Here is a 15,996-nt window from a genome sequence, read left to right as displayed (position 1 = left end):
CGGAGACGTCACTGGCTGAACGGCAGCCGGGCGGCTCTGTGAGCGGGCGCCGGATTGGTCAAGACGCTGTCGGTCAACTGTGGCGGCTCGGAGTGCGGAGACGTCAATGGCTGAACGGCAGCCGGGCGGCTCTGTGAGCGGGCGCCGGATTGGTCAAGACGCTGTCGGTCAACTGTGGCGGCTCGGAGTGCGGAGACGTCACTGGCTGAACGGCAGCCGGGCGGCTCTGTGAGCGGGCGCATGATTGGCCGAGCCTTTGTCCATCAAGCCGCGGGGGCCGGGCCAGCGGCGGGGTGACGGGCCGAGCGGCAGCAATGGCGCGGCCGAGCTGGGTGGCTGTGATTCTCCTGCTGACGGCGCCGGGTTTGGCCGCGGTTCGCTTCGCCAGCCTGTCGCACCTGGTGCCGGCCGCGAGTGACCAGGTGCAGTCGGAGGCAGCGCAGCAGCTGTGCCGCCGGCTGCTCGGGCCCCGGGCCGATGACTTCGTGCTGACAGTCAGGCAGCGGCGGCCGGAGGGAGCCGACGCCACGGCCCCGGCCTTCGAGTTGAGCTCGCTGCCCGACGGCCGGGTCCAGGTGCTGGGCACCACGGGCGCGGCGGCAGCCAGCGGCCTGTACTGGTACCTGCGGGCTTTCTGTGGCTGCCATGTCTCCTGGTCCGGACGGCAGCTCCGGCTGCCCCAGCCGCTGCCACGGCTCCCCCGGGTGTTGAAAATCACCGCGCCTGACAGGTGAAGTCGACTCGCCCCGTCCTCTGCCTCCCCCCCCCCCCCCCCGTCCTCTGCCTCCCCCCCCCCCCCGTCCTCTGCCTCCCCCCCCCCGTCCTCTGCCTCCCCCCCCCGTCCTCTGCCCCCCCGTCCTCTGCCTCCCCCCCCGTCCTCTGCCTCCCCCCCCCCCCCGTCCTCTGCCTCCCCCCCCCCCCCGTCCTCTGCCTCCCCCCCCGTCCTCTGCCTCCCCCCCCCCGTCCTCTGCCTCCCCCCCCCGTCCTCTGCCTCCCCCCCCCGTCCTCTGCCTCCCCCCCCCCGTCCTCTGCCTCCCCCCCCCGTCCTCTGCCTCCCCCCCCCGTCCTCTGCCTCCCCCCCCCGTCCTCTGCCTCCCCCCCCCCCGTCCTCTGCCTCCCCCCCCCCGTCCTCTGCCTCCCCCCCCCGTCCTCTGCCCCCCCGTCCTCTGCCTCCCCCCCCCCGTCCTCTGCCTCCCCCCCCCCCCCCGTCCTCTGCCTCCCCCCCCCCCCCGTCCTCTGCCTCCCCCCCCCCGTCCTCTGCCTCCCCCCCCCCGTCCTCTGCCTCCCCCCCCCGTCCTCTGCCTCCCCCCCCCCCCCGTCCTCTGCCTCCCCCCCCCCCCGTCCTCTGCCTCCCCCCCCCCCCGTCCTCTGCCTCCCCCCCCCCCCGTCCTCTGCCTCCCCCCCCCCCGTCCTCTGCCTCCCCCCCCCCGTCCTCTGCCTCCCCCCCCCCCGTCCTCTGCCTCCCCCCCCCCGTCCTCTGCCTCCCCCCCCCCGTCCTCTGCCTCCCCCCCCCCGTCCTCTGCCTCCCCCCCCCCGTCCTCTGCCTCCCCCCCCCGTCCTCTGCCTCCCCCCCCCGTCCTCTGCCTCCCCCCCCCGTCCTCTGCCTCACCCCCGTCCTCTGCCTCACCCCCGTCCTCTGCCTCCCCCCCCCGTCCTCTGCCTCCCCCCCCCCGTCCTCTGCCTCCCCCCCCCCGTCCTCTGCCTCCCCCCCCCCGTCCTCTGCCTCCCCCCCCCCCCGTCCTCTGCCTCCCCCCCCCCGTCCTCTGCCTCACCCCCCGTCCTCTGCCTCCCCCCCCCCCGTCCTCTGCCTCCCCCCCCCCGTCCTCTGCCTCCCCCCCCCCGTCCTCTGCCTCCCCCCCCCGTCCTCTGCCTCCCCCCCCCCCGTCCTCTGCCTCCCCCCCCCGTCCTCTGCCTCACCCCCGTCCTCTGCCTCCCCCCCCCGTCCTCTGCCTCCCCCCCCCCCGTCCTCTGCCTCCCCCCCCCGTCCTCTGCCTCCCCCCCCCCCCGTCCTCTGCCTCCCCCCCCCCGTCCTCTGCCTCCCCCCCCGTCCTCTGCCTCCCCCCCCCGTCCTCTGCCTCCCCCCCCGTCCTCTGCCTCCCCCCCCCCGTCCTCTGCCCCCCCCCCCGTCCTCTGCCCCCCCCGTCCTCTGCCCCCCCCGTCCTCTGCCCCCCCCCGTCCTCTGCCCCCCCCCGTCCTCTGCCCCCCCCGTCCTCTGCCTCCCCCCCCCCGTCCTCTGCCTCCCCCCCCCCCGTCCTCTGCCTCCCCCCCCCCCCCGTCCTCTGCCTCCCCCCCCCCCCGTCCTCTGCCTCCCCCCCCCCCCCGTCCTCTGCCTCCCCCCCCCCCCCCCGTCCTCTGCCTCCCCCCCCCCCGTCCTCTGCCTCCCCCCCCCCGTCCTCTGCCTCCCCCCCCCGTCCTCTGCCTCCCCCCCCCCCCCCGTCCTCTGCCTCCCCCCCCCCCGTCCTCTGCCTCCCCCCCCCCGTCCTCTGCCTCCCCCCCCCCCCGTCCTCTGCCTCCCCCCCCCCCCCGTCCTCTGCCTCCCCCCCCCCGTCCTCTGCCTCCCCCCCCCCGTCCTCTGCCTCCCCCCCCCCGTCCTCTGCCTCCCCCCCCCCCGTCCTCTGCCTCCCCCCCCCCCCGTCCTCTGCCTCCCCCCCGTCCTCTGCCTCCCCCCCCCCCGTCCTCTGCCTCCCCCCCCCCCCGTCCTCTGCCTCCCCCCCCCCCGTCCTCTGCCTCCCCCCCCCCCCGTCCTCTGCCTCCCCCCCCCCGTCCTCTGCCTCCCCCCCCCCGTCCTCTGCCTCCCCCCCCCCGTCCTCTGCCCCCCCCCGTCCTCTGCCCCCCCCGTCCTCTGCCCCCCCGTCCTCTGCCTCCCCCCCCCCCGTCCTCTGCCTCCCCCCCCCCGTCCTCTGCCTCCCCCCCCCCCCCGTCCTCTGCCTCCCCCCCCCCCCCCGTCCTCTGCCTCACCCCCGTCCTCTGCCTCCCTCCCCCCGTCCTCTGCCTCCCCCCCCCCGTCCTCTGCCTCCCCCCCCCCCGTCCTCTGCCTCCCCCCCCCCCCCGTCCTCTGCCTCCCCCCCCCGTCCTCTGCCTCCCCCCCCCCCGTCCTCTGCCTCCCCCCCCCCGTCCTCTGCCTCCCCCCCCCGTCCTCTGCCTCCCCCCCCCGTCCTCTGCCTCCCCCCCCCGTCCTCTGCCTCCCCCCCCCGTCCTCTGCCTCCCCCCCCCCGTCCTCTGCCTCCCCCCCCCCGTCCTCTGCCTCCCCCCCCCCGTCCTCTGCCTCCCCCCCCCCGTCCTCTGCCTCCCCCCCCGTCCTCTGCCTCCCCCCCCCCGTCCTCTGCCTCCCCCCCCCGTCCTCTGCCTCCCCCCCCCGTCCTCTGCCTCCCCCCCCGTCCTCTGCCTCCCCCCCCCGTCCTCTGCCTCCCCCCCCCCGTCCTCTGCCTCCCCCCCCCCGTCCTCTGCCTCCCCGTCCCCGTCCTCTGCCTCCCCGTCCCCGTCCTCTGCCTCCCCGTCCCCGTCCTCTGCCTCCCCGTCCCCGTCCTCTGCCTCCCCGTCCCCGTCCTCTGCCTCCCCGTCCCCGTCCTCTGCCTCCCCGTCCCCGTCCTCTGCCTCCCCCCCCCCCCGTCCTCTGCCTCCCCCCCCCGTCCTCTGCCTCCCCCCCCCGTCCTCTGCCTCCCCCCCCCGTCCTCTGCCTCCCCCCCCCCGTCCTCTGCCTCCCCCCCCCGTCCTCTGCCTCCCCCCCCCGTCCTCTGCCTCCCCCCCCCGTCCTCTGCCTCCCCCCCCCGTCCTCTGCCTCCCCCCCCCGTCCTCTGCCTCCCCCCCCCGTCCTCTGCCTCCCCCCCCGTCCTCTGCCTCCCCCCCCGTCCTCTGCCTCCCCCCCCGTCCTCTGCCTCCCCCCCCCCGTCCTCTGCCTCCCCCCCCCCCGTCCTCTGCCTCCCCCCCCCCGTCCTCTGCCTCCCCCCCCCCGTCCTCTGCCTCCCCCCCCCCCGTCCTCTGCCTCCCCCCCCCGTCCTCTGCCTCCCCCCCCCCGTCCTCTGCCTCCCCCCCCGTCCTCTGCCTCCCCCCCCGTCCTCTGCCTCCCCCCCCCCGTCCTCTGCCTCCCCCCCCCGTCCTCTGCCTCCCCCCCCCGTCCTCTGCCTCCCCCCCCCGTCCTCTGCCTCCCCCCCCCGTCCTCTGCCTCCCCCCCCCGTCCTCTGCCTCCCCCCCCGTCCTCTGCCTCCCCCCCCGTCCTCTGCCTCCCCCCCCCGTCCTCTGCCTCCCCCCCCGTCCTCTGCCTCCCCCCCCCCGTCCTCTGCCTCCCCCCCCCGTCCTCTGCCTCCCCCCCCCCGTCCTCTGCCTCCCCCCCCCCGTCCTCTGCCTCCCCCCCCCCGTCCTCTGCCTCCCCCCCCCCCGTCCTCTGCCTCCCCCCCCCCCGTCCTCTGCCTCCCCCCCCGTCCTCTGCCTCCCCCCCCCGTCCTCTGCCCCCCCCGTCCTCTGCCCCCCCCGTCCTCTGCCCCCCCCGTCCTCTGCCCCCCCCGTCCTCTGCCCCCCCGTCCTCTGCCCCCCCCGTCCTCTGCCCCCCCGTCCTCTGCCCCCCCCGTCCTCTGCCCCCCCCGTCCTCTGCCCCCCCCGTCCTCTGCCCCCCCCGTCCTCTGCCCCCCCCCGTCCTCTGCCCCCCCCGTCCTCTGCCCCCCCCGTCCTCTGCCCCCCCCGTCCTCTGCCCCCCCCGTCCTCTGCCCCCCCCGTCCTCTGCCCCCCCCGTCCTCTGCCCCCCCCCGTCCTCTGCCCCCCCCGTCCTCTGCCCCCCCCCGTCCTCTGCCCCCCCGTCCTCTGCCCCCCCCGTCCTCTGCCCCCCCGTCCTCTGCCCCCCCCGTCCTCTGCCCCCCCCGTCCTCTGCCCCCCCCGTCCTCTGCCCCCCCCGTCCTCTGCCCCCCCCGTCCTCTGCCCCCCCCGTCCTCTGCCCCCCCCGTCCTCTGCCCCCCCCGTCCTCTGCCCCCCCCGTCCTCTGCCCCCCCCCGTCCTCTGCCCCCCCCCGTCCTCTGCCCCCCCCCGTCCTCTGCCCCCCCCCCGTCCTCTGCCCCCCCCCCGTCCTCTGCCCCCCCCCCGTCCTCTGCCCCCCCCCGTCCTCTGCCCCCCCGTCCTCTGCCTCACCCCCCGCCCTGTCCTCTGCCTCCTCCCCCCCCCCCCCCCCGTCCTCTGCCTCCTCCCCCCCCCCCCCACAACAGTTAGTAGAGAGCTGATGGAGGCTGATGTTGGACAAAGTCAGGAATCAAAGGTGGAGCGTGTTGTGACTCGTGTCCTGAGCTGTGATGTAATAACTATGGTAGGAAAGGTGGGTGAGCTCCGGGCATGGATCCATGCCTGGTGTTGTAGCTGTTAGTGAGACTTGGCTGCAGGAGGGGGGAGGACTGACCGCTCAGAGGTCTTGGGGTTCCATTGTTTTTAACGTGACAGAGTGGGAGGAATTATAGGGGCAGGAGGTGGTATTACTATTCAGGGCAGTGCTCCATTAGAGCAGACCGGAGAACTCGTCTAGTGAGATGTTATGAGTGCAACTGAGAAATAGGAAAGCTATGACCACATTAATGGGTCTATATTATAGACCACCCAACAGTGCAAGGGATTTAGAGGAATAAGTTTGTAAAGAGATCGCAGACTGTTGTGAGAAACATAAGGTTGTTATAGGCCCACGCTCTGAAAGGACTAGATGGGATAGAGTTTGTCATGTGTGTTCAGGAAGGTTTCCTTCATTGGTACATGGAAATCCCAACAAGAGAGCGTGTGATACTTGACCTGCTATTAGGGAATGAGACAGGCGGGTGTTCGAAGTTTGTGAAAGGGGGAAATTTTCAATAGGAGAAACACCAATTTTGATGGTATTTAAATGATCTGGCAAGTGTAGATTGGGACAGGTTGTTTTCTGGCTGAGATGCACTTGGTAAGTGGGTAGCTTTCAAAAGTGAAATTTTGGGAGTACAAAGCTGGTATGTGCCTGTCAGATAGGTAAAGATAACAAGTGTAAGGAGCCCTGCTTATGAAGAGATATTGAGGCCCTGGTTAAGATAATAAAGGAGGTTTATAGTAGGAACAAATGAGGTGCTTATGAAGTACAAGAAATGCAGGAGAACGCTTCAGAAAGAAATCACGAAGGCAAGACAAGGTGAGGGGGAATCCTAAGGGATTCTACAGATGTGTTTAAAAAGCAAAAGGGACAAAATTGGTCATCTGGAAGATGAGAATGGTAATCTATGTATGGAGCCAAAACAGGTGGGGAAAGATCTTAAATGAATTCTTCACAACTGTTTTTACTTTGGGGGCAGAAACAGAGTCTATAGAAATGAGGCAAAGCAGCATCGACTTCATGGACCCTGTACAGTTTATAGAGGGAGAGTTTGTTAATCTGAGGCAAATCAGGGTGGATAAATCCCCATGCTCCCTTGGACCCGACAGGGACATGTGCAGAAGTTGCCGGGGCCCCAGCGGAGATAGTTAAATCCTCTTTGGTGTACAGGGAATTGATGCGTAGTTGATGTTGTTTAAAAAAGGCCTTAAACTAAGCCAGGAAGTTACAGGCTGGTGAGTCTGACATCAGTTGTGGGAAAGTTATCGGAAAGTACTTGAAGGGACCGGATATGCAAGTCTTTGGACAGACATAGGCAGGTTAAGGATTGTCAGTATGGCTTCATGTATGGTAGGTCATGTCCAACCAATCCTACAGATTTTACTGGAAGGCAAGGCAGTGGATCCTCTACATGCATTTTAGCAGGGCATTTGACAAGGCCCACATGGAAGTTGGTCAAGAAAGTTCAGAAGCTCAGTATTCAGGATGGGGTAATAAATTGGATGAGACATTGGCCTTGTGGGAGAAGCCAGAGAGTGGTGGTAGAGGGTTGCCCCTCTGACTGAAGGCCTATAACTTGCAGAGTGCCGCAGGGATTGGTGCTGGGTCTGTTGTTGTTGTTTGTTATCTACATCAATGATCTGGATGATAATATGGTTCTGATGAAGGGTTTTGGCCTGAAAAGTTGACTCTGCTCTTCCATGGATGCTGTCTGGCCTGCTAAGTTTCTCCGGCATTTTGTGTGTGTGTTGCTTCAATTTACAGCATCTGCAGATTTTCTCTTGTTTGTGGTGATGTAGTTAGCTGGATCAGCAAACTTGTGGTTGACACCACAGAGAAAATTTGCAAAGATGTTGCTGGGCCTGGAGGATGAGAGTTAGAAGGAAAGACTGAATAGGTTAGGACTTTATTCCTTGGAACGTAGAAGATTAGGGGGAGATTTGATAGAGGGATACAAAATTATAAGTGGTATAGATCGGGTAAATGCTTTTTCCGTTGAGGTTGGGCGGGACTACAACCAGATGTTATGGGTTGAGGGTGAAAGGTGAGCTTAAGGGAAACATGAGGGGAAACTTCTTTACTCAGAGGTTAATGAGGGTGTGGAATGAACTGCCAGCACAAGTGGTGTATGTGAGTTTGATTTGTTGTATTGTGGCAGCGTTGTATCTGTTGTAACGTTGTATTTGCTTTTCTCACCACAAACCAAATATGTAAATTAACCTTTAAGGAATTCTGCACAAGGATTCCCAAATCCTTTTGCACCTCAGATTGTTATACTTTAGGAAATAGTCAAGCCTTTCATTTCTTCTACCAAATCATGTGACCATATACTTCCTGACAGTATTCCATCTGCCATTTCTTTGCCCATTCTCCTAATCTTCCTTCTAAGTAGCCTCTCTACTTCCTCAAAGCTGCCTCCCTCTCCTCTTATCTTTGTATTGTTTGCAAACTTTGCAACAAAACCGTCAATTCCATTATCTAAATCACTGAAATACAGTGTAAAAAGACTTGGTCCCACCATAGACCCCTGTGGAACACCACTAGTCACTGGCAGCCAACCAGAAAAGGCTCCCTTTATTCCCACTTTTTGCCTCCTGCCAGGCAGCCACCGCTTTATCCATGCTAGAATGTTTCCTGGAATACCATGGGGTCGTAGCTTCTTAAGCAGCCTCATGATTGGCAGCTTGTCAAACCCTTCTGAAAACCCAAACAGATACACATCACCAACAGATTCTCCTTTGGCTTTACCCTGTTTGTCATTTCTTTCCTTGGGGAAACCATGCTGACTATAGCATATTTTATCATGTGCCTCCAAGTACCGTGAAACCACATCCTGGACAATCAACTACAACATCTTCCCAACCACTGAGATCAGACTAACTTGCCTTTAATTTCCTTTTTTCTGTCTTTCTCCCCTCTTACAATTTTCCAGTCTTCTGGAACGATTCTAGAATCTAGTGGTTCTTGAAAGATCATTACTAATGCTTCCACAATCTCTTCAGCCACCTCTTTCAGAGCCCTGGGGTGTAGTCCATCTATCTAATGTGACTCCCTACCTCAGACCTGTCAAGTTTCCCCAGAACTTTCTCTCTAGTAATGGTAACTTCACACACTTCGTGATCCCTGACACCTGGAGCTTCCACCATACTGCTGGTGCCTTCCACAGTGAAGATTGATGCAAAATACTTGTTCAGTTCATCTGCCATTTCCTCATTCCCCATTACAACATCTTTTTCCGGTGGTCCGATATCCACTCTTGCCTCTCTTACACTTCATGCATCTGAAGAAACTTTTGTTAACCTTGTTAATAATATTGGCCAGCTTACTTTTGTATTGAATCTCTACTTCCTTTTTAAAAAGATTCCCGGTCCCTTTGACATGCCTGGTACCGTTAGCCCTCTCTTGGGCTTTTATGTTGGCTTTGACTTCCCTTGTTAACCATGGTTGTGTCGTCTTGCATTTAGAATAATTCTTCCCCTTTGGAATGCATATATCCTGAGCCTTCCAAATTGCTCCCAGAAATTCCAGCCATTGCTGCTGTGCCATCATCCCTGCCAATGTTCTTTTCCAATTAATTCTGGCCAAATCCTCTTTCATTCCTTTGTAATTCCCTTTACTCCGCTGTAATACCGAAACATCTGACTTTAGTTTCACTTTCTCAAATTCCATGGTGACTTTTATAATATTAGTACCATTGCCCGTAAAGGTTCTTTTACCTTAAGCTATCTAATTAATTCCTGTTCATTGAACAACACACAAGCCAGATTAGCTGGACTCAGCCACAAGCTGCTCTTAAAACGCCATCTTGCAGGCATTCTAGAAATTCCCCCGTTGGAATCCCGCACAAACCTGATTTTCCCAATCTACTGGCATACTGAAGTTCACCATGATGCTATTGCCCTTTTGGCATGCATTTTCTATCTCCCATTGTAACTTGTAGACCACATCCATACTACTGTTTGGGGATCTATATATAACTTCCATCAGTATTTTTTTTACCCTTGCAGTTCCTTAGCTCGATCCTCAATGATTCAATGTCTTCCAACCCTATGTCACTTCTTTCTAATGATTTAATTTCATTACTTACCCACAAGAGCCACACCATCCTTTCTGCCTTCCCGCCTGTCCTTTCGATACAATGTGTATCCTTGGGCATTAAGCTCCCAGATATAATCTTCTTTCAGCCACTGTTTAATGGCTTACAGCATCATCCATGCCAATCTGTAACTGTGCTACATTCATCAACTTTATTTCATATACTGCACACATTCAAATATAACACCTTCAGTATTCATCTTTTTTGATTTTCTCTGCCTTTTACCTTTTTTTGTAAAAGTAAAAACCTCTCCCTGGTGTGTTTTTTTTTACAAATGACTTGGATGAAAAAGTGCGTTATTAAGTTTGCTGATGACATAAAGGTTGGGGTGTTGTGATAGTCTGGAGGGCCGAGAAGTGGCAGATGGAGTTCAACCCAGATAAGTGTGTTGTGGTTCATTTTGGTAGGTCAAATTTAACCACAAAATAGAATATTGATGGTAAGACTCTTGGCGGTGTGGGGGATCAGTTGGATCTTGGTGTCTGTGTCCATAGGACACTTAAAGCTGCTGTGCACATTGACAGTGTTGCTAAGAAGGCGTACGGTGTGTTGGCATTCATCAACCGTGGGATTGAGTTCAAGAGATGTGAAGTAATATTACAGCTATATAAGATCTTGGTCAGACACCACTTGGAGTACTGTGTTCTGTTCTGGTCACCTCACAACAGGAGGGATGTGGATTCTATAGAGAGAGTGCAGAGGAGATTTACAAGGATGAGTAATAGGTTGAGTAAACTCGGCCTTTTCTCCTCAGAGTGACGGAGGATGAGGGGTGACCTGATAGAGGTGCATAAGATGATGAGAGGCATTGATTGTGTGGATAGACAAAGGCCTTTTCCCAGGGTTGAAATAGCTAACATGAGGGGGCATAGTTTTAAGCTGCTTGGAAATCAGTACGCGGGGGATGTCAGAGGTGGGTTTTTCACATGGAGAGCAGTGGGTATGTGGAATGCACTACCAGCGACGGTGGTGGAGGCGGAAATGATAGGGCCTTTTAAGAGACTCCTGGATAGAACGTGGAGCTTAGAAAAATAGAGGGCTATGTGGTAGGGAAATTCTAGGAAGTTTCTCATGTAGGTTACATGGTCAGCACAACATTGTTGGCTGAAGGGCCTTTAATGTGCTGTAGAATTCTGTTTGTGTTGCAACTCATCCTGTTGACTTCAATTTGCCTTCTCATCAACCTCTCCTTGCTAGGAGTCTCACCATACATTGCCCCTGTTAGAGGCTTATAAAATCATGAGGGGCATAGACAGCAAATATAAGGAAATTTGCAGATGCTGGAAATTCAAAAAACACACACAAAATGAAGGCCAGGCAGCATCTTTTAGGAGAGGCACTGTTGACGTTTCGGGCCGAGACCCTTAGTCAGGACTAACTGAAAGGAAAGATACTAAGAGACTTGAAAGTAGTGGGGGAGGGGGAAATGCAAAATGGTAGGAGAAGACCGGAGGGGGTGGGATGAAGCTAAGAGCTGGAAAGGTGATTGGTGAAAGTGACAGAGCTGGAGAAGGGAAAGGATTATGGGACGGGAGGCCTCGGGAGAAAGAAAGGGGGAGGGGGGAGCACCAGAGGGAGATGGGGAACAGGCAGAGTGATGGGCAGAGAGAGAAAAAAAAACAACTAAATATTGTCAGGGATGGGGTAAGAAGGGGAGGGGGGGGGCATTAATGGAAGTTAGAGAAGTCAATGTTCATGCCATCATGTTGGAGGCTACCCAGCCGGTATATAAGGTGCTGTGTTTCCAACCTGAGTGTGGCTTCATCTTTACAGTAGATGAGGCCATGGATAGACATATCAGAATGGGAATGGGACGTGGAATTAAAATGTGTGGCCACTGGGAGATCCTGCTTTCTCTGACAGACCGAGCATAGGTGTTCAGCAAAATGGTCTCCCAGTCTGCGTCGGGTCTCACCAATATATAAAAGACCACACCGGGAGCACCGGACGCAGTATACCACACCAGCCGACTCACAGGTGAAGTGTTGCCTCACCTGGAAGGACTGTCTGGGACCCTGAATGGTGGTGAGGGAGGAAGTGTAAGGGCAGGTGTAACACTTGTTCTGCTTACAAGGATAAGTGCCAGGAAGGAGATCGGTGGGAAGGGATGAGGGGGACGAGTGGAAAAGGGAGTCACGTAGGGAGCGATCCCTGCGGAAAGCAGAAAGTGGGGGGAGGGAAGGATGTGCTTGGTAGTGGGATCCTGTTGGAGGTGGCGGAAGTTATGGAGAATTATACGTTGGACCTGGAGGCTGGTGGGGTGGTAGGTGAGGACAAGGGGAATCCTATCCCGAATGGGGTGGTGGGTGGATGGGGTGAAGGCAGATGTGCAGGAAATGGGAGAGGTGTGTTTGAGATAGGTTTAAGAGAGATAGTTTATTAGTCATACTTTTTTTCCTACATTGCGGAGTCTAAATAAAACGTAGGCTTAAGGTGTGAGTGGAAAGAGTTAAAGCAGATATGGCAGGCGTGGATTGGAATGGGTTGTTTTATGGCAAAGAGATGTTAAGTGGGAGTTTTTCAAAAGTGAAATGTTGAATGCACAGAATTTGCATGTTCCTTCGGAGTAAAAGGTAAGGCTAATAGGATTAAGGAACTGTGGTTATCGAGGTCCTGGTTAAGAAAAGGAAGGACAATTAGGTACTGAAGTATAAGAAATGCAAAAAACCTTGTTGAGAGAGAAATTAGGAGGGGTTAAAAAGGACATGAGATTGCAGTGCCATATAAGGTGAAAGACAATCCCAGGGGTTTCTATAGTGATCTTAAGAGCAAAAGGATAGCAAGGGACAGTGTAGGCCTCCTTGAAGATCAGTGTGGATCTTAAAGAGAGGAGGGAGATGTACCTTTTTACTTTAGTACAGTCGGCTCTCCTTATCCGCGAGAGTTTGTTTCTGGGACTCCTCGCAGATACCAAAAAACACGGATGCTCGAGTCCCTTATTCATCCTGTTAAAATGTGGTGGACTGCAGAACCCCAGACCTTATTTAACCTGTCTCAGTACTGTGGACGTTAGGACCTGGCAGTCGAGCTCTGAATCAAGTGTTCATGAAAATAATTGTGATCACCATGCATAGAGCAAACGGTTTTTTAAAAAAAAAAATCATCAGTGTAAAGAAGTTACCGCTGAGGTTTCTTTTAAATCTCTGCCCTATTTTCTGTATCTGTGTCCTCTAGGTTTGGGCTACCCAGCCCTAGGAAAAAATTTTCAAGTTTAATTATCATTCAACCATACGTTAATACAGCCGAATGAAACAGTGTTCCTTCAGGGTCAAGGTGTAAGCACTCAGCTCAGCAAGCGTAATCCAACTCTCTCAGTGACATGTCCCCGCAGTGATGAACTGGGCTGACTGTTACCTTCTGTAGGATTTTCCATACCAGGCAATGATGCAGCCAGTCAATACACTCTCCACAACACATCTTTTGAAGTTTGTCAAACTTAAAAATTTTTAGCATGATAGAATCCACCTAATAATTGTTTGTATTGGGTGTGTTCATTAAAAATGTACACCTAATTCAAATAGTAACTGTAAAACCAAAGCGATTTGGATAACAGTGTAGTCTTGATTCTGCTGAAGAAAGCAGCTTCAGTCCATGTACACTGCAAGCAAGTTTGCTAAATTGGCATATTTAATAATTTTTTCCCATATTGGTTTATCGCACCATGACCTTCAATGCCTTGTCTATTTACGAGCCTGTTAAATGTACTAATTATACCTGACTCATCCACCACCAACTCTGCTTGTGCACTGCTTTCTTTAAGAGAACTCTGCTGCACAGAGAACATGTTGTCACGATACTCATCGCAGTTCCTTTCATCAGTATCCTTCTTGTATTTTGAAATCCGAATCAGGCATGTGTCATGAAATTTGCAGTAGTACATTGCAATACATAATTGTATTTACTGTGAACTACATTAAATAGTTAAATAAGTAGTGCAAAAATAGAAATAAAAGTCGTAGTGAGTTAGTGTTCATGGGTTCATTGTCCATTCAGAAATTGGATGGCAGACAGGAAGAAGCTATTCCTGAATCGTTGGGTGTGTGCCTTCAGGCTCCTGTACCTCCTCCCTGATGGCAGGGGAAGAAGCTGATCCTGAATCGCTGAATGTGTGCCTTCAGGCTCCTGTACCTCCTCCCTGATGGCAGAGGGGAAGAAACTGTTCCTGAATCGCTGAGTGTGTGTCTTCAGGCTCCTGTATCTCCTCCCTGATGGCAGAGGGGAAGAAGATATTCCTAAATCATTGAGTGTGTCTCTTCAGGCTTCTGTATTTCCTCCCTGATGGCAGAGGGGAAGAAGCTGTTCCTGAATCGCTGAGTGTGTACCTTCAGGCTCCTGTACCTCCTCCCTGATGACAGAGGGGAAGAAGCTGTTCCTGAATCGTTGAGTGTGTACCTTCAGGCTCCTGTACCTCCTCCCTGATGGCAGAGGGGAAGAAGCTGTTCCTGAATCGCTGAGTGTGTGTCTTCAGGCTCCTGTATCTCCTCCCTGATGGCAGAGGGGAAGAAGATATTCCTAAATCGTTGAGTGTGTCTCTTCAGGCTTCTGTATTTCCTCCCTGATGGCAGAGGGGAAGAAGCTGTTCCTGAATCGTTGAGTGTGTGTCTTCAGGCTCCTGTACCTCCTCCCTGATGACAGAGGGGAAGAAGCTGTTCCTGAATCGTTGAGTGTGTACCTTCAGGCTCCTGTACCTCCTCCCTGATGGCAGAGGGGAAGAAGCTGTTCCTGAATCGCTGAGTGTGTGTCTTCAGGCTCCTGTACCTCCTCCCTGATGGCAGAGGGGAAGAAGCTGTTCCTGAATCGCTGAGTGTGTGTCTTCAGGCTCCTGTATCTCCTCCCTGATGGCAGAGGGGAAGAAGATATTCCTGAATCGCTGAGTGTGTGTCTTCAGGCTCCTGTACCTCCTCCCTGATGGCAGAGGGGAAGAAGCTGTTCCTGAATCGCTGAGTGTGTGTCTTCAGGCTCCTGTATCTCCTCCCTGATGGCAGAGGGGAAGAAGATATTCCTAAATCGTTGAGTGTGTCTCTTCAGGCTTCTGTAATTCCTCCCTGATGGCAGAGGGGAAGAAGCTGTTCCTGAATCGTTGAGTGTGTGTCTTCAGGCTCCTGTACCTCCTCCCTGATGACAGAGGGGAAGAAGCTGTTCCTGAATCGTTGAGTGTGTACCTTCAGGCTCCTGTACCTCCTCCCTGATGGCAGAGGGGAAGAAGCTGTTCCTGAATCGCTGAATGTGTGCCTTCAGGCTTCTGTACCTCCTCCCTGATGGCAGAGGGGAAGAAGCTGTTCCTGAATCGCTGAGTGTGTGTCTTCAGGCTCCTGTACCTCCTCCCTGATGGCAGAGGGGAAGAAGCTGTTCCTGAATCGCTGAGTGTGTGTCTTCAGGCTCCTGTATCTCCTCCCTGATGGCAGAGGGGAAGAAGATATTCCTAAATCGTTGAGTGTGTGTCTTCAGGCTCCTGTACCTGCTCCCTGATGGCAGAGGGGAAGAAGCAGTTCCTGAATCGTTGGGTGTGAGCCTTCAGGCTTCTGTACCCCCTCCCTGATGGTAGCAATGAGAAGAGGGCATGACCTGGGTGGTGGAGGTGTTTAATGATGGATGCAGCCTTTTTTTGGGGCATTGCTCCTTGAAGATGTATTGAAGGCGGGCTCCATTGTGGTCGACTCTGGACTGATGGCCCGAGGTTTTGACTTTTTTTTTGTATTGCGTGATTGTGATACTATTTGTGCTTGCTACCTAGTGAATGCTTGGTGCTGTATGTGACTGTTGATACTGTGTTTTGCACCCTGCCCCTGTAGTAACGATGTTTTATTTGGCTGTATTCATGCATGGTTGAATGACAATTAAACTTGAATATTACAAAGGCTGGTGCCCAGGATGGCGCCAACTGAGTTTACAGCTCTCTGCAGTTAAATTTGATCCCTTGCAGTAGCCCCTCAACCCCCCTCATACCAGATGGTGATGCGGCCAGTTAGGATGCTCTCCACGGTCCATCTGCAGAAATATGCAAGTGTTTTTGACAATTGATCTAATGTGTAAAATGCTTTCTGTTTCTGTTTTAGGTTCCATTATTACCAGAATGTTTGCTCGTACAGCTATTCCTTTGTTTGGTGGGACTGGGACCGATGGGAGAGAGAGATTGACTGGATGGCATTAAGTGGCATTAATCTTGCTTTGGCGTTTACTGGCCAAGAAGCCATATGGCAAAGAGTAAGGCATTTCTGACTGCAAGGTCTTCTAACAAATTCAGAGTGGATCAAATTATAGTCACATTTTTCACTTGCAGGGGAAGTCTAGCTCTACATGTTAAGTTGCTCCGTAGTTTCTGTCTCACAACTCAAAACAGACCATGTTTATGCTTTTACAGAGACCAGAAATGGTTGATCCATTTCATTGCATAATGCTCTTCATTCAGTCCATTTGTCTTCAGAGGCTCCCCCACCCCTTGCATTTAACCCCCTCCGCCCCATCATAAAACACACACAAACTTCTAGTAAGCCTCCATCCAAACAAACAAAGCACTCTGTGGTCACACAGGTTCCGTGTTGTCAGGAAACAAACAGTAGTGATTAACGGGTCCCTTTCGGAATGGCAGGCTGTG

The 15,996-nt window shown here is 56.1% G+C and overlaps 1 protein-coding gene across 1 annotated transcript in view; it reads left to right on the top strand.

The window, feature by feature from the left end:
- The first annotated feature begins 211 nt into the window (after positions 1-211).
- Positions 212-15,996, top strand: part of naglu (N-acetylglucosaminidase, alpha) — a 37,518-nt gene continuing 21,733 nt past the window's right edge. The window contains exons 1-2 of the mRNA XM_059957806.1: positions 212-730; positions 15,458-15,605. Coding sequence (XP_059813789.1) covers positions 315-730; positions 15,458-15,605 — 564 coding nt within the window. The 5' untranslated portion in view covers positions 212-314. The remainder of the gene's footprint in view (positions 731-15,457; positions 15,606-15,996) is intronic.

This window comes from Hypanus sabinus (assembly GCF_030144855.1).
Source record: "Hypanus sabinus isolate sHypSab1 chromosome X1 unlocalized genomic scaffold, sHypSab1.hap1 SUPER_X1_unloc_2, whole genome shotgun sequence".
Classification (NCBI taxonomy): Eukaryota; Metazoa; Chordata; class Chondrichthyes; order Myliobatiformes; family Dasyatidae; genus Hypanus; species Hypanus sabinus.
The sequence above is the reverse complement of the archived record's forward strand: the minus strand, read 5'-3'. Positions and strand labels throughout refer to the sequence as shown.